Consider the following 18454-nt stretch of genomic DNA (forward strand, 5'->3'; position numbering starts at 1 on the left):
ATACTCACCCTACATTAAAGTGTGGCTTGGCTATATCTATTTCCTCAGTCCCATCAACTAATTGGGATGCAGCCATCTTGTAGCAGAAAGAGCAGTGAAGCTGCTATTAGAATACCTGGATTACAGTATTTGTTTTATTACTTTGCAGCTGTGTTACTTTATTGTCTTAATGATCCTTGAATTATGGCATGAATTTTTGTGCTACTGCCAAATATGAAATAGTTTGAAACATGGATTGGAAACTCAAAATATGTGATCTCTGTAACATTTAGCAGATGTAAGGACGCAGGCGTTTGAAAAAGAAAATCTTAGACGAAAGGTCACCAGAGTCCTTAATACATTACTTAAACTTCCTGAGACTGCTTTGTCATCTATAAAATAATGATGATGATGCCTACCCCCACAGTATTGTTTAAGGGTTAATTGAGGTATTGTATGTTAGAGTCTAGCCCAATGTCTGGAAAATGGATGATGTTAATCGATGTTTCCTTGGGTTGGAACGCTCCCTTTACTCCCCCCATTTCCCTTCTCCCCGCGGAAAAAGAAAAAATAAATTCCAAAATTCAAACATCTTTCAAAATGCCCAAAAGGCACCACTCTATGAAGCCCTTCCAAACAACTTTAGAAGTATAGCCCTTTAGTTAAGAATACTGGGCTTCTGGAATCAGAAGCATTGGGCAAGTTACTTCTCTCTGCATCTAGGTTTCCCATGCGTAAAATGAAATCATCACGGTACATATTTCATAGGGTTGTTTAGTATTAAATGAGACATGTACATACAGCACTTAGCACAGTCCCTGACACTTAGTAAGTCCTCCATAAGTATTACATAGTAGAAGAAGTAATAGAAAGTTTCCCCTTCAGTAAAATGTTAATAAAAATGCCTCCCAGGGTGTGGCAAAGTTCTGCAGCAAAAGTCTTTTAAACTGTAATGCTGAGCAAATGTAAGGGATTGGTGAATATTTTAAGATATACGGGGCAAAGTTCTAACCTCACTTTTATAGAATATCCTTTCTCTGCACTGGAGGCAAAGCGGGTAATAATACCATTATTAATTAGTAGGAAGTAAAATCAGAAGATACATCCCTGGGAGACAAGCAGCAGAAGCCCAAACAGCAGTATTAAGAGCAGCACCCGCATACCGGACCTCGATAATTCCCTGGAGTTCACCTCTAACGTCTTTTTTCCCTTGGAGCCGCGCAAGCGTACACTGATTTTGCTTCTCTCTCCCTTGTGCCCTCGCGTCTCCCCCCCGCCCCCACGTCCACCCCACCACGCAGGCGCATCTCCTTAAATCCAGTCCCTACACCCCTCCTGTTTCCCTGCGTTAAGTTCTCCCTCCTCTTTCTGCACCTCAGCAGGTTCACACTCTTCTCCGTGAGGGTGGCGGCGATAGAGAGGTCACGTGATGAGCATCTTGCTGCCCAACATGGCGGAGTTCGATACCATCTCGGAACTGGAGGAGGAGGAGGAAGAAGCGGCAACGTCGTCGTCGTCGCCGTCGTCGTCGTCGTCGGTATCAGGGCCTGACGATGACGAGGAAGATGAGGAGGAGGAGGAAGAAGAAAACGAAGAGGAGGAGGAGGAAGAAGAGGAGCAAGTGGAGGAAACGCCGCCCCCGCCTCGGGTAGTGAGCGAAGAGCATCTACGGAGATATGCCCCCGACCCTGTATTGGTGCGGGGCGCCGGCCACATCACTGTGTAAGCGAGAGGGAGCTATGGGGTTTGAAAAGGCTGAGATTTGGCGACAGAGGAATAAGGCGATCGAGGGGCGTGTGGTGTGGGGGAGGGCTGACTGAGGCTACAGTTAGAAAAGGACACCTGGTCTAAATGGAGAAACTGAAGGAGATAGGTGTAAAGGAAGTGAGGAGAATGCAAATGCGATGCGCCAACACGAGGTAAAGAGTGAGTATAAGACAGGGAAGTCTGGGGTTTGGAGCCAAAGGGACTGGAGTAGAGGTGAGTCTCCTTGCTTCTGTGTATGCTGGCGAGAATAGTCTAAACTGCAGGATGTACCAGCGGATTCTTTGCTGTTAAGATTGGTGTCTAGTGGAACACGGTGACTGCTGTAACAAGTGACAAGACCGAGGCTTGGACTCTTCAAAACAGAAACAGGATATATTTTGTGAATAACGTTATAGAATAGCCACTCACCTATATTTGCATCCATTCTTCTGTTTAATTCTTATGTAAATGAATACAGTAATCCTTTCTGTGTGTTGATCACTCTGACATTCCTTGAATATCACACAATTAGATGTTCAGATTGAGAGGCAGCTATGAAACGTTGAAAGAGCAATAGATTGAGAGTGAGGGCTCTTGTATGTTAGTCCCAGCTTTACTTCTTACTGGCCCTTGACATTGGTCAGGTTACTTCCTATTTCTGGGCCGTAATATCTCCATCGATAAAATAAGGGGTTTGGAGTTAGATGGTTTCTAAAGTCTTTCACCTCTGAGATAATTTAAGATACCTTCAGGAGATTTTGTATGTGCAAATAGTAAATATGCAAACATTAAATATGTATGGACATCAATCCCCTAGGAGCTGAGAATGATTTTTTGAAAACTTATGCAGAGTTTTTAAAAATTGAAATCTTGGATCATATTTGAGAAAAAGGAGAGGGCCCTCATAGCATAGTACTTGCAAAGCCAAAGAAAAATGTAGTGGTTTTCTGGGCTTTGAAGAGTGCTTTCTCATTTTTATGTAATGAAGTGGACTGTAAATACTTGGAAGTTTGAGTATTATATCATGTTCATCATATTAAATATGCTGTCATTTACTGAATTTAAAAAACAGGACTATTTTTTCCTAATAAGTCATGCTGCCTATAATTTTGATAATGGCTCACCTACCACATTGACTTTCAGTTGATTTCATATTATCTGAAATCATGTAATATGCACCACCTCCCCTCATCATGTTAGCTTTTAATTTTAACATGTTGAGTATTTTGATTGTAATATACTTTTGTGATCTTTGCATGAAAAGATTTTGAAATTGTGGAAGAATGTGTGGAGATTTTTAGATCTGCCATTTGGTAAGGCAAGTTTAACACAATTTTTTTTTGGTTCAAGAATTTTGCAGATAGTCTACAATGTTCAGATGCCAGCTTACTGCACAGTTTTACTTAGATTCCTTTCATCACTACGGAGACAATCTATTACTAAAATTGATTATGATTCTGGCACCAAAGTTTACTTTCATGCAGATTATTTCACATGACTAAACAGAAAAAGATTTTTTATTCTAGTCCGTAATTTTATATTCCAACACTCCTTCCCCTCATTATTTTCTAAAATTCAGAAAACAAAGAACAAACAAGAAAACAGAATTTAAGTTCTCCAAAACTTATTTGTGGTTTCATTTTACTCTTCACACAACTTATAAATCTATTTTCAATTAAAAGCAAAGCACTGACACTTGCCATGCTCAGGCCCTTTTGATAAGTGTAATGTCCCTCCTAGCTTAAAAATTATGGAATAAAGAGCGTGAAATAGTGGTGCTCTTAGTAACTGTTGGCATTAATTGAAGGCAAAACCTGAAAAGCAGCAAACCAGTACTTGAATTGCTAACCAATGTACGTAGTTTGGAAAAGTATTTAGTTGTACATGTTCTCTGACCTAGAAAGAACATTTGATGTTAAATGTCTGAGATTTGGAGGAAAAAAAAAAAAGGGTTGAATGTTTAGGAGAAAATTTTACTGGATCTGAGAAACTGGTCTTTCTATGATAGTAAAATCTTCCTTACAATAGATAAAGTCAAGTCCTTAGGAAATAGTTAACTTAATTTTTAAATGTCTAATATATCAAATTTTTTCTGACATAGGAGTATTAGTTGCCCTATCTGAATGAAATATTTCTTATTCTCTCCCACCCTTATTTTATTCATTCTTAGTATAGTCACTTGTTCTTTAGAGGATGTTGTTTCTTTTCAAAGTTTAAAATCTGAGAACCATCACTTCAAATTCAGTATATCTTAAACCTAATATTTTCTCTCCTTACATTGGCTGTGCATTCCAGTTGCCCCATTTCTGACTCTGATACTACCATTCCAATCTTCCCAGGTAATATTTCAAGTCCTTGAGTCATTTTTAACTCTTCCTTCTCCTTAAATTGTCCATTGCCAGTCTGTCCCAGAATTATGTCTTCATGCCTTTTACAAAGTCTATTAAATTATTCATTTTTCTCCAATTCTACTGGCACCTTGCTAGTTTGGGTCACCATCATCTTCTACTTGAATTGAAGCCACAGTCTGCTGCCTCTTCCCACTCCAGTCCATCTGGATGCTTACGCCAAACTAATTTTCTTAAAACACAGTTTAAAATGTCACTTTCCTGCTGAAAAACCTGCATTGGATCTTAATTAGGTTTGAATTTTATGCTCTCCTTCTCCACTCTCAGAGGTCAAGGAGTCCCTCCACTTGTTCAGAGCTCACCCCTCCACTGATGCCTTCCAAAACCTTCTTTTGCAACCTCCTTCCAGGCAGCCCCTCTCTATGTACTATTACCTCACTTGACCTCTATTAGGTCAGCCTATAACTGTATTCAGAATCTAATTCTTTAAAAATAGCCTTCTTAGACCTATGTTCCCCATTAGCTACTGTCTAATCTCTTTTCCTTCTCCAGATTTCTTAAGAGTAGCTACATTCACTATGTCTATTTCCTCTTCACCCTTCTGATACCTGGATTTTGCCACCATGACCTCAGACAAACTGGCATCATTAAGATCGTCATGACCTTCTGTTGCTAAATTAATGGGCATCTTCCATTTTCTATCTTTCTGGTCCTCTGTATTGCTTATGAGACTTATAATGATTCCCTCCTTCTCAGAGGCTTTTACCCCAAGGGTCACAAACACACAAGCCTTCAGAGGCAAGACAGGTCACAGAAAATGGTGCAGCTTGAGTAATGATGGGCCTTAGTTGAACTGGAAGGTATGTGTTTTGCCTAAAGGGTTTCAAATTCTGTTAAAAAACAAAACAAAACATTTTACCAGCCAAACAAACCTAGGAATTTCTTGGCCACTTTACTCTCCCTGGTTTCCTTATATTTTTCTGGTTATTCCTGAACTGTCTCATTCATGGGTTTTTCTTCCTCCTTTGCTCCTTGAATACCAGTGATCTCCAGAGTTTTGTTCTCATCCCACTATTCTCATTCCTTACTCTATCTAGATAGGTGGCCTTATCTTGGTTCCCATGGTTTCAGTTATCTGATGTCTCCCAAATATGTATTGCTATACCAGACCTGCTAAGACTCTTATCTGGGCTTCCTCACCTAATGACTCACTGACATTTTAAATTCAATATATTCAAAACAGAACTCATCCTCCCCTCACCTACAACATATCCTCACACCCCCATCCCAACCCCTCAAAAAATTCCTTCTATTTCTGAGTTCTCCAACTCAGTTAAATCTGGCAAGTGGTTCGTCTCCCCCATTCAGTCTTCTAACATCTAAGAAATCAGTGGGTATAAGCAATATATGGCTTTAATTTTTCTTCTTTTCCTCCCTACCACTACTTACTTCCCTGATTCAAGCCCCTTTCACCACTCTACTCCTCATCTTGTCTTCATCTTATCACCTTCACATCCATCCCTCAGTTCAGTTCAGTCGCTCAGTCGTGTCTGACTCTTTGCGACCCCATGAATTGCAGCACTCCAGGCCTCCCTGTCCATCACCAACTCCCGGAGTTCACCCAAACTCATGTGCATCAAGTCGTCCCTCAGTCTGCTGCTAAATGGAGACACCACTTTCCTGTTTAAGACTTCTGTGATTTTTCTCTTCATCTGTAGGATCAAGTCTAAGCTCTGAAGCATGGAATATATGACTAGACCCTGCCTATCCATCAGCCTGATCTCCTGACATCTCCCTTTACTGCTTGTATTTTCTTATTCATAGCGTGCTATTTCTTATCTCTTTGCCTCTGCTCAAGCTGGGGCCTTCATTTAGAATTCCACCACCCACCATTCTTACCCCATATGTGGTCACCACTTCCTGTGAGTCTTCTCTGCCCCTGCTAAATTGGAAGCTGAAATGGCAGGATAATCACTGGTTCCCTCTGAATTTTCAGTGCCTACCACAGTGCCTTCCCTGAAGTAGAGAGTAAAAGTGACTTGAATAAATATTAGTTCTTTTAGTAAAACTCAATATGCCCACCATAGTGTGTGCTGTATTATAGGGCCTCAACAAGTGTGTGTTGTAGAATCATCCTCTGGAGAGTAGTTATGTTTCTGAGCATAGATACAAAGATACTACCAGATTGAGGAGTACAGGGGAAGGGTATGGCATGGGCTTACCTCTGAAAGCTTTGTTGAGCAAGACTCTTTGTGTCCGAATACCCTGTCTACTTATATAAACTTTACACATTGGTTTTCTTATTTTAATAAGATCAGTCAGCCGGTTGAGTCACTCAGTTGTGTCCAACTCTTAGTGACCCCATAACTGCAGCGCACCAGGCTACCCTGTCCATCACCAACTCCCAGAGCTTGCTCAAAGCCATGTCCATAGAGTTGGTGATGCCATCCAGCCATCTCATCCTCTGTTGGCCCCTTCTCCTCCTGCCCTCAATGTTTCCCAGCATCAGGGTCTTTCCAATGAGTCAGATGTTCACATCAGGTGGCCATAGTATTGGAGCTTCAGCTTCAGCATCAGTCCTTCCAATGAATATTCAGGACTGATTCCCTTTAGGATTGACTGATTTGATCTCCTTGTAGTCCAAGAGACTCTCAAGAGTCTTCTCTAACACCACATCTCAAAAGCATCAATTCTTTGGCACTCAGTTTTCTTTATGATTCAACTCTCACATACATACATGACTACTGGAAAAACTATAGCTTTGACTATATGGATAAAGCACAAGCTGGAATCAAGATTGCCGGGAGAAATATCAATAACCTCAGATATGCAGATGACACCACCCTTATGGCAGAAAGTGAAGAGGAACTAAAAAGCCTCTTGATAAAGTGAAAGAGAAGAGTGAAAAAGTTGGCTTAAAGCTCAACATTCAGAAAACTAAGATCATGGCATCTGGTCCCATCACTTCATGGCAAATAGATAGGGAAACAGTGGAAACAGTGTCAGACTTTATTTTGAGGGGCTCCAAAACCACTGCAGATGGTGACTGCAGCTGTGTAATTAAAAGACACTTACTCCTTGGAAGAAAAGTTATGACCAACCTAGATAGCATATTGAAAAGCAGAGACATTACTTTACCAACAAAGGTCTGTCTAGTCAAGGCTATGTTTTTTCCTGTGGTCATGTATGGATGTGAGAGTTGGACTGTGAAGAAAGCTGAGTGCCGAAGAACTGATGCTTTTGAACTGTGGTGTTGGAGAAGACTCCTGAGAGTCCCTCGGACTGCAAGGAGATCCAACCAGTCCATTCTAAAGGAGGTCAGCCCCAGGTGTTCTTTGGAAGGAATGATGCTAAAGCTGAAACTTCAGTACTTTGGCCACCTCATGCGAAGAGTTGACTCATTGGAAAAGACTCTGATGCTGGGAGGGATTGGGGGCAGGAGGAAAAAGGGACGACAGATGATGAGATGGCTGGATGGCATCACCAACTATGGACGTGAGTTTGAGTGAACTCCGGGAGTTGGTGATAGACAGGGAGGCCTGGTGTGCTGTGATTCATGGGGTCACAAAGAGTCGGACACGACTGAGAGACAACTGAACTGAACTGACGTGGACCTTTGTCAGCAAAGTAATGTCTCTGCATTTTAATATGCTGTCTAGGTTGCTCATAGCTTTTCCTCCAAGGAGAAAGCGTCTTTTAATTTCATGGCTGCAGTTACCATTTTGGAGCCCAAGAAAATAAAGTCTGACACTGTTTCCACTGTTTCCCCATCTATTTGCCATGAAGGGATGGGACTGGATGCCATGATCTTCGTTTTTTGAATGTTGGGTTTTAAGCCAGAGTTTTCACTCTCCTCTTTCATTTTTATCAAGAGGCTCTTTAGTTTCTCTTCACTTCCGGCCGTAAGGGTGGTGTCATCTGCATTTCTGAGGTTATAGATATTTCTCCCAGCAATCTTGATTCCAGCTTGTGCTTCATCCAGCCTGGCATTTCACCTGATGTACTCTGCATTTAAGTTAAATAATCAGGGTAACAATATACAGCCTTGACATACTCCTTTCCCAATTTGTAACCAGTCCATTGTTCCATGTCCGTTTCTAACTATTGCTTCTTGACATGATACAGATTTCTCAGGAGGCAGGTAAGGTGGCCTGGTAGTCCCATCTCTTTAAGAATTTTCCACAGTTTGTTGTGATCCATGTAGTCAAAGGCTTTAGCATAGTCAGTGAAGCAGAAGTAGATGTTTTTCTGGAATTCTCTTGGTTTTTCTATGATCCAGCAGATGTTGACAATTTGATATCTGGTTCCTCTGCCTTTTCTAAATCCAGCTTGAACATCTGGAAATTCTTAGTTCATGTACTGTTGAAATCTAACTTGGAGAATTTTGACCATTACTTTGCTAGCATGTATGATGAGTGCAATTGTGCAATAGTTTGAACATTCTTTAGCATTGCCTTTCTTTGGGATTGGAATGAAAACTGACCTTTTCCAGTCCTATGGCCACTGCTTAGTTTTCCAAATTTGCTGGCATATTGAGTGCAGCACTTTCACAGCATCATCTTTTTAGAATTTGAACTAGCTCGGCTGGAATTCCATCATCTCCACTAGCTTTGTTTGTAGTGATGCTTCCTAAGGCCCACTTGACTGCTCACTCCAGGCTGTCTGGTTCTAGGTGAGTGATCACGCCATCGTGGTTATCTGGGTCATTATGATCTTTTTTGTGTAGTTCTTCCATGTATTCTTGCCACCTCTTCTTAATATCTTCTGCTTCTTTTAGGTCTATACATTTCTGTCCTTTATTATGCCCATCTTTGCATGAAATGTTCCCTTGGTATCTCTAATTTTCTTGAAGAGATCTCTAATTAATATTAAATATATTTAACAAGAGTTATTTAATACTTTATCAATGAATTACCATTTGGGGGAAGTTGAATGACCTAACCACAATAATTGTAATTCCAAATCTGAGATGATGGTGATCATAAATGGATATTTAATTATCTTTTTCCAAATAAAAATACATACATGGCTAAGTTAGCACCCACGGATTTAAGGTTTTAGAAAACAGAAATAATGAAATGTCTCTTGTAAGTGTTATTTCAAAAACACTATACATCTGAGTGATATAGCTTAATAGCTATCATTTTTCTTCTTGATATTTTTAGGGTAAATATTTGGATCCAGTGTATTGAAATACAAGAAAAATTTTATCTCATGAGATTATTTTCTTATTTTTAGGTATTACTAAACTCCTTATTTTTCTTAAAATATATAATTATTTACTCTCTATAGTAGAGGTATATAGCAGTAAAGATGAGAGTTTACCAATGCTCAGATATATAAAATTCTCATTAAAATTAATCCAAAAAAGCTGAAGTTATTACATATAGAATTTAAAAAGATAGCCAAATTTGTCAAACAGTGCATTTCTGCAAAAAGTGAAATAGCACTGCAAATGTTGCCTCTTCTATAAACAGCTGTCTTTGAGAAATTACAGTGAAGCATTGTTAATTTATGTTTAAGGTAAATATTTTATAAGATTTTAGGCTTTGAGAATACTGAAGCTATAGTAATTTGTCATTTTACAGAGCAGCAAGACATATTTCCATATGGAAGATTAAAGAAATTTAATTTTTCAAAATATGTTTTAATCATATGTCATAGACTTTCCTTTTTCTTGGTATAGTAAATAGAATTCAATGCACTTGCTTCAGAAACAGTGTTACTATAAGTGCAAAGTTTTCTAGTGAAATGTGTTTTCCTTTGGCAGAATTTTAATACATTTTATCTGTTTTCTTAAACAACTTAACATATAAACTTAAAATTTGTGTAGGATTTTCAGAGGCTGATGTACAGCCATTTTCAAAAGAATTAAAGACAGTGCGAGGTGTAAAGAGGAAGAAAAGTGGAAGAACAACTAGAGGACCCACCTTTCTTTGCCTCAGTTTCCTTTACTGCAGAGAACTGTGCAAGAAATTAAAATTTGGGACATTGCAGACATTTGACAAATACAATCATTAACAACCACCAGCTGGGTCAGCTTCAAACACATAATACACTCTTTATGTAATGAACCTGATAAAATGAAAATGTGAGCAGTTCTCAAATGTTTCTGTCTAATGCTGAGAAACTCCACATCTTTACTCATGTCTCTCACTCATCACTCACTAATGGGTAGATGAGCTTGTCTAACCTCTGTGAACTCACAGATCTTATTAACTTAATGGTGCTGAGATGTTCATCATTTAGCAGTAGCCATATCAACATTTTCCTAGTAGCTACTAAGTAAAATGTTGTGCCAAAGATTATTTAAGTACTCATTTTAGGTGCTTAATATCTACTGTAAAAGTTAAGGAAAAAAATCGCTGGTAGGCAAGAATGCAATTGCTACTGCCTTTTAGCCAAAATTATGAGAATATATCAGAGAAGGAAATGGCACCCCACTCCAGTACTCTTGCCTGGAAAATCCCATGGACGGAGGAGCCTGCTAGGCTGCAGTCCATGGGGTCTTTAAGAGTCGAACACGACTGAGCGACTTCACTTTCACTTTTCACTTTCATGCATTGGAGAAGGAAATGGCAGCCTACTCCAGTGTGCTTGCCTAGAGAATCCCAGGGACGGGGGAGCCTGGTGGGCTGCCATCTCTGGGCTCGCAGAGTCAGACACAACTGAAGCAACTTAACAGCAGCATGAGAATATATTGGGCCTAGTTTGCCTACCGTTATACCTTTTAAAGTAGATAAATGTAGGCCATAATGGAGTATTTTAAGAAGTAAAATGACTTCCATGCCATTTCCTTATCTTCCCTTACTGTTTCTATTTTTTTAATTTTTTTGACCATGTTGCACAGCTTGTAGGGTCTTAGTTCCCCAACCAGAAATTGAACTTGGGCCCTCCTCAGTGAAAGCACGAAGTCCTAACCGCTGGACTGCCTGAACGTTCCCTGCTTTACCATTTCTAATATACTTTTTATGTTTTAGAAAAGACAATCTCTTTTTATGTTAGAGGAGAAAATTGATAATGTGAATTTAGCAAGAATTTTTTGAGAACCTGAGCACTGAGCTAAACACTATGAAGAATACAAAAAAAGCAAACTGTAGGTCTTGCTTTACAAAGTTAACAGGAAATTTGCCTTTAAGAAACTCATGTGGATCAGCAAAGAATAAAGGAAAATATCTTTAATACTTTTGAATTGTATAGTACAGATTAAAATTGGCTATCAGTGTTCAGAGAAAGGGAAATCCATGAAGACTTGCAGCAGGGGTTGAAACTTGGCTTGAGCCTTAAAGGCTGCACTGGATTTAAACCAGGGAGAGAAAGCAAAACCAAGAAGAGGATGCTAAAGCTGAAACTCCAATACTTTGGCCACCTGATACAAAGAACTGACTCATTGGAAAAGACCCTGATGCTGGGAAAGATTGAAGGCAGGAGGAGAAGGGAATAACAGAGGATGAGATGGTTGGGTGGCATCACTGATGCAATGGACGTGAGTTTGAGTAGGCTTCGGAAGTTGGTGATGGACAGGGAAGCCTGGCGTGCTACAGTCCATGGGTCGCAAAGAGTTGGACACGACTGAGAGACTAAACTGAATTGAACTGAGGAAGCAAGAGAAACCTCATAAACAAAGAAAAGAGCCAATGTAACAGTGGCAGTGGAAAGGAAGTAAATGTTATAAGAATGATTTCAAAGGAGCAAATGACAGTATTTGGGACCACTTGGATATAAGCCAGGTGTGAAAAGTAGGAAATAAAAGGTACAAAAATGATACTAGGATCTAGGTTAAAGAGAGTCAATGCGCCATTGAAAGAGATGAAGAATTTGAAAGGAAGAAGCCAGTTTCAAATAAAAGGTAACATTTAATTTTAGATGTGTTCACATGAGGTATAAAGATATCCAAATGGAAGTTTTTATTTTTGTTGTTGTTTTAATTTATTGTATTCAAGTATAGTTATTTACAATGTTGTGTTAATTTCTGCTGTACAGGACAGTGATTTATTTACATATGTATGTACTCTTTTTCATATTCTTTTCCACTGTGGTTTATCACAGGATATTGAATATAGTCCCCTGTGCTATATATTAGGATCTTGTTAATCTATTCTATATATGTTAGTTTACATCTGCTAACCCCAAACTCCTACTCCATCCCTCCCTCACTCCCCTCCCCCTTGGCAACCATAAGTCTGTTCTCTATGTCTGTGTGTCTGCTACATAAATAAGTTCATTTGTGTCATATTTTAGATTCCACATATAAGTGGTATCATATGGTATTTGTCTCTTTCTAACTTATTTCACTTAGTAAATAACCTTTAAGTTCATCCATCTTGTTGCAAAAGGCATTATTCCGAATGGAAATTTTTAGTATGCAATTAGAGGTGAGGGTCTAGAGCATGTTGGGAAATATAGAATTAGAGATATAGATTTGATGGTCATCAGAATAGAAGTGATTTTTCAAAGCTATTAAAATAGATGAACTATTATAATTCCTTTAGAAAGAGAAGCAGATGACTAAAAGCTAAATTTTGGGAAAAGATAAGAGTGTTAGGAGAGAGTGAACAAATGGGAGAGTGTTGAGAAAGGAGTGGTAAACAGCATCACAGACTGCAAAGTCAGGAGGGGAAGTTCTGAAAAGAGGGTATTGAATTTAGCAATAAATAAGATGAACTTGTCTTTCTAAATAAATTTTCCAAATAAGGAATTATTTTCAATAAAATAATATCAAAAGACAAACTTCAAAAGATTAAGAAAGGATGGGATATTAAGGAAATGGAAACAGAGGCAAAAGTTCATTTGTCTGATGATAAATGCAAAGAGAGAATAGAAAGCTAATTTTTTTAATAATAGAAATATTCCATATATTTTGAGGAACACGTATGTCTATATCCTCTATGTATTTGGTATATGATAAAAGAATGGCAACTTGAAAAAAATCTATAATGGCAGCAATCTCTAATAGGGGTAGGAACACATTATAAACATTATAAACACATTATAAACATCTAAAAGGCAAGAAGGAAAAGGACTCCACACTTCCATTGCAGGGGGTACGGGTTTGATCCCCTGTCAAACTAACATCCAGGTGGAATGGTCATAAATAAATACATAAATAAAACTGGATTTAAAAAATAAAAGAGAAGATATAAGAATGGAAATAGAACTCTACTTTCAAATGTATCATGTCTATTTTCATGAAAACTATATCTGTTTCTTTGTTATACAATAAGAACTCTGTGGAATAATGAATTGATTTACATCTTCCTGACTAGCGATAAAGCCACTGTTTAGCTAAATATTATTTAAATGAAATGTTTCTTGCTCTGTTAAATATTTGCTGTTTTACTGATCACTTAGTACACAATTGCAAATATATAAATAGTACTAGAGTTATCAATTTCTCAAACAGTACATGAAAGTTGTCATAAAAATTTATGTACAAGAGTACTGTTTTAAGTTTGACTGTACTCCTCTACATAAAGACTTAAAGAAAATGTTATTATGAGGATGTTATTCTGAAAATACTATGTTTTCATTACATGTACTGACACCTAGAGAAGTAATGACATTTTTAATGAAGTTACGGTCTTTTTATAATTGCTAATTAGTTTTCTCAACTCTTTTAAAAGCTAGAATTTTTTGTTTCAAAATACATTTTAAACATATAAAGTAAAATTTATTTATGCACGGATGTGTTCCTTGCTGCTAGCTACTAGGTATATTGTCTTTGTGGCGGATTCACGTTGATGTATGGCAAAACCAATACAATATTGTAAAGTAATTAACCTCCAATTAAAAAAGTTAAATTTATATTTAAAAAAAAGACTCACTTGGGTCCTTGTAAAGGAGCTATTAGCATAAATAATACAAGGAGACTATGTTATTCTCACAGTTTTAATAGGACATTGGATTCTTAAGATGTCTATAAAATAACCCTAAGACCAAAATGCCATATATCAGTAGAATCAAACAGTACACACAATAGCTCGTTCAACAAACTTTTATTAAGCGCTTAGATTCCATTGTGCTGTTATGCATAATGGAAAATAACAAAGTAAATAACCCATAGTTTTTGTTCTTCAGGAGCTTAATATAGGACAGAAAGAATTTAAGGATTAGCATTTGAATTTTGGTTGTCCTTATTCCCTGGTGGCTCAAAGGGTCAAGAATCTGCCTGCAATGTGGGAGACCTGGGTTCCATCCCTAGGTTGGGAAGATCCCCTGGAGGAGGGCATGGCAACCCACTCCAGTATTCTTGCCTGGAGTACCCCCATGAAGAGAGGAGCCTGGTGGGCTACAGTCCACAGGGTCTCAAAGAGTTGGACACAACTGAGCGACCAAGCACAAGAGAATACAAAATAAATAAATAAATAAACAATCTCTTACTATAATGACTTTGGGCAAATCATTTAATTAATTAATTTTTGAAATAAAAATTTTCTGTCAGATTCCTTCTCTGTAAAACAGAGATAACAATACCTCTATTGCAGGGTTGTAAAGTTTAGAGTTAATATATTTACCTATAACAGTGTCTAACTCCTGGTAAATAGATAGTTACTGGTAACTGTTGCTATTATTGTCTACCTCACAATGAGTTCTTAATAACTGTTGGATGTTTTTTTTTTTTCCTTTTGCTTACACTAACATAAATTGTAGTCACTCTGTTATATCATCTAACCTGCAGGGAGTGACTTTTGTTGTACCTACTGAAATCAACAAGGAGGTGAAGGAAGGCTTATAAAAATCATCTTGACATAGTATAGATTTCAGTGAGTGTACTTGAAGAAAGTCAGAGCTTTTGAGGCTGGGATCTGTTTTCTTAAAATTGTTTGCGTGTACATAAAAGCCATTCATAAAGATCAACCTTTGAGTATCTGAGTAGTCACTGATCATAAGTTATCAAGCTGTATAGTTCCAAAAGCTACATTAATTTTTATTAGGAAAATGTTTATATATCCACAAAAGTAGAAAAAAATAGTATAATCCACTCCCGCATACGGCCCATCAGTTCCAACAGTTATCAACTAAAATGGGTTTTAACAGAAATATTTCAATCAAAAATTATAATATTTCCAGCTCTATATCAGTGTTTCTGTATTATTTTTTAATCTCATATCATGGCTCTTGTTGGAATCCTACTTTAACATTGGCTCCTTAAGTTCCTTTTACTTTTAATTTTGATTAATAGTCCAACACTTATTTTCTATAAATATCAAATTATTTTTAGGACATGCTTTTAGGTCACAAAATCAAAGGAAAAATGCATGGCTTTGTAACTTTTTTAAGGAAAAGAGTTAAATACGCTGGGTAGAATGTATTTTGTTCTTTGTTTTTAAGGTTTGGCTTGAGCAACAAGTTTGATACTGAATTTCCCTCAGTTCTAACAGGGAAGGTAAGTGAGAGTTTGCATTGAACTTTTCAATTCTAAAAGCATTGGTTTATGGCTGATTTAGTGTTATGACAGATGCTTTGATGCACTGTAATGAAGTCTAATAGTAAGAGGCCAGGATAATTTTAGGCTGTATCATTAGTGACTGAAAACTGTCTCCATGACTACTAGCCTGTGACCAGTTATTTTGTTCATTGTCCAATAATGCCAGCTATCATTTACTTATCTATTCAGTTTTTTCAGTTTTGCCTTTTTTTCTCAGCACTGGTAGCTATAATTGTTTTAATTTAGATCAGTAATTTCCAATGATTTTAGAGTTAACAAAATTATTGTTCAACTTTATATCACTCTGTGAATTTTAAAGTATCCTGTGATGTGATTTGTTATACCAGTACATAAAAACCATCAAAATTTTCTGCTTTTTAGACAGTTTGAGTTTCTATAATTAAACTCACTGCAATAAATTGTTACTACCTTTTTGTTTCCTGGTTCCTCTACACTCAGTAGTATCTTTTAGCACTGAGGTTCAATCTTCAGAGACCTTCTAGGATTCAAAAGTGTTTGGAAAATCCTCTTAAAACAGTAATGCTAACTTCTAAGGCCAAAGGAAAAGGCTCTGATAAGACAAAAGAGAATATATAAAACACCTAGTGTATTGTCAGGTACTTATCAGTTTCACAGTGTAAGTTTGTGATTGTTATTGACAATTCTTCATCAGTATATCCTAGTTTCACCCTGATTGTTTTTCCAGTTTTCTCTACTCAACATCTTTCCATTTTAATTGCTTTTGCTACTTTAACCTTGTTCTTCTGAGTAATTTTTTGTTCTCAGTCCCACCAATAATTTGTTCTCTCTCCTGATGTATAATGTCAAATCATTCCATACAGTAATAAACAAGTAGTGATAGTCCCTGGCTAAATGAACATTAGAAAATATGTGGCCATTTATCTTTTTAGGTTACAAAGAGCCCTTTGGTTTGAGATTTTGGCCTCATTTTCTAGTATGTTATACCTTCCTGTCTTGATCGTATAGAATAATTCACCAATTTAAGCAGCAGTTCAGATTTAGATTTGTTTTAGATAAATTTTTTTCCAAGGAAAAATAGCTATGGAAAAAAAAATCTCTTGAATAATAATTTGTTTGTAGAAAGACGGCAAATTCAATATTAAAATTAAAGACAAATAATGTGAGTTAAGATATCTCCAATGGAAAACTTGTTCTTTATTTTTCCCTTGTTGCTGTCAAATGTGTTGTCTGGGCAGTTGCATCCAGTTTTAATATTGGTTTAATTAGAAAGAGTTTGAATTACAGTTCTAAGTAATTCTAAAAACTGAATAATCGAAAAAGTCAGAGAATAGAGTTTCCAGGTATAAGACTTATCCATCTTTCCATCTTTGAAATTGGCCAGTTTTATGTGCTCAAGGGATCTTCAGAATATTTCTTCAGCTTTCCAAGTCTTCTAAAAACTGAAATTCCACCAGCACAAAGAATAGTACAGTTCTTCAAACTAGGGAAGTAGGAATATTGGACTTTCCTGGTGGTTCATCAATAAAGAATCTGCCTGCAATGTGGGCCTGGGTCTGAAAGATCCCCTGGAGGAGGGCATGGCAACCCACTCTACTACTCTTGCCTAGCAAATCCCATGGACAGAGGAGCCTGGCAAGCTGAAGTCCATAGGGTCGCACAGAGTCAGACACAACTGAAGCAACTAAGCAGCCGCACCAGGAATATTAAGCTGGATATGAACTGTTCTTAAAGACATCCATTCTTTTCAGCTGACCATTTTTGTAACACATAATGATTGGATATTTATTCTAGTGTACATTATTTAAATGCACAAAATTTCTCATATGTTTGAATGAGGATAAATGATACAGTGATCCTAGTTTAGTGTTTGATGATGGAAAACACTGAAGGAATTCTGAAAGTCTGATTTTGAAAAATCATATGGTGGCTTTGTTTTCTCTTTAGTTTCTCTTTCATGAGATTATTTTTCTCCAGTAGGCACTATTTCACATGTAAATGTTATTTTGGATTATCAAAATGCATCTCTGATAACTATGAAGAAGAAACAGAAAAAAAATTTTTACATGTTTCAGAAAAAAGCTAAAGAAAAAAAGTTTGAATTCCAGACTGAGCAGCAGTGTAAATATATTTCACAATGAATAAATGCAGTAGCAAAAATAGAAAATTAAATCTGCATTTTATAAAACCAGTATTCTAGCATGAATGGAATTCTTAAATAGCTTTTATGCCTAAACTAAGCAAAATTGCAGGGTGAATTCCAAAAATCTCAAAAGCCATTTTGTTAAGCTCTATGGCTTAGTATTAATTTTGTGCTTCTTATGTGTTAGTGCTTTTAATATAAATAAAAAAGATAATCTTTTACATTAAATTAAGCAAAGATTGTTTCTATCTTTCACTAAAGATGAGTCCAGTCAGGATGTATGAAACAGGTGTATACATACAAATTTTGGTGACCAGAAAATGAAAGAACCACAGAATTTCCGAAAAGAAATAAAAGCTTCCAGCCCTCAGCTTGAAACCGTTAAATGGTGTTACAAGGAAATTAGCGTGCAGTGTTGGGAATTGTAAACCATAAAATCCACCTTTACTATTGTGATCCAGTGTGACAAGTGATTGATGGGGTTGTGTTCCCCATGACTGAAGGAGACAAATCAGTCCTGCTGGGTTTTGCTTAGATTATCTTCTGTTTGCAAAGTGTCTTGCATCCTGTTATAAAATATTATGACCCTTTCCCCCACTTTCATGATGTGACTTTCTTTTTTCTAAGAAAGTCAAGAGGAATTAAATGTTTCTTTACAACCTGCCGTTCAGCTACAAAGTAAAAGGCTTCCATCTAACCTTCATTACTAGTGATACTCAAATTATATGAAAGTAAATGAGTAAAATGTTATTAACTCTGATTCCACACAGTTAACTAAACATTTCTTTCACATTGTTTAAATTTGGGAGTTAACCAGTTCTCATTTCCTAT

The 18454-nt window shown here is 37.1% G+C and overlaps 1 protein-coding gene across 2 annotated transcripts in view; it reads left to right on the forward strand.

The window, feature by feature from the left end:
* Window positions 1–1212: 1212 nt before the first annotated feature.
* CHIC1 (cysteine rich hydrophobic domain 1) overlaps window positions 1213–18454 on the forward strand; it is a 42120-nt gene continuing 24878 nt past the window's right edge. Inside the window, exons 1-2 of one of the 2 annotated variants that reach the window (XM_070291837.1) lie at window positions 1213–1701; window positions 15405–15459. In XM_070291837.1, the coding sequence (XP_070147938.1) occupies window positions 1409–1701; window positions 15405–15459 (348 nt within the window). In that variant the 5' untranslated portion in view covers window positions 1213–1408. The remainder of the gene's footprint in view (window positions 1702–15404; window positions 15460–18454) is intronic. The other variant, XM_070291838.1, reaches the window with a different exon arrangement.

This window comes from Ovis canadensis, chromosome X (assembly GCF_042477335.2).
Source record: "Ovis canadensis isolate MfBH-ARS-UI-01 breed Bighorn chromosome X, ARS-UI_OviCan_v2, whole genome shotgun sequence".
Taxonomy (NCBI): Eukaryota; Metazoa; Chordata; class Mammalia; order Artiodactyla; family Bovidae; genus Ovis; species Ovis canadensis.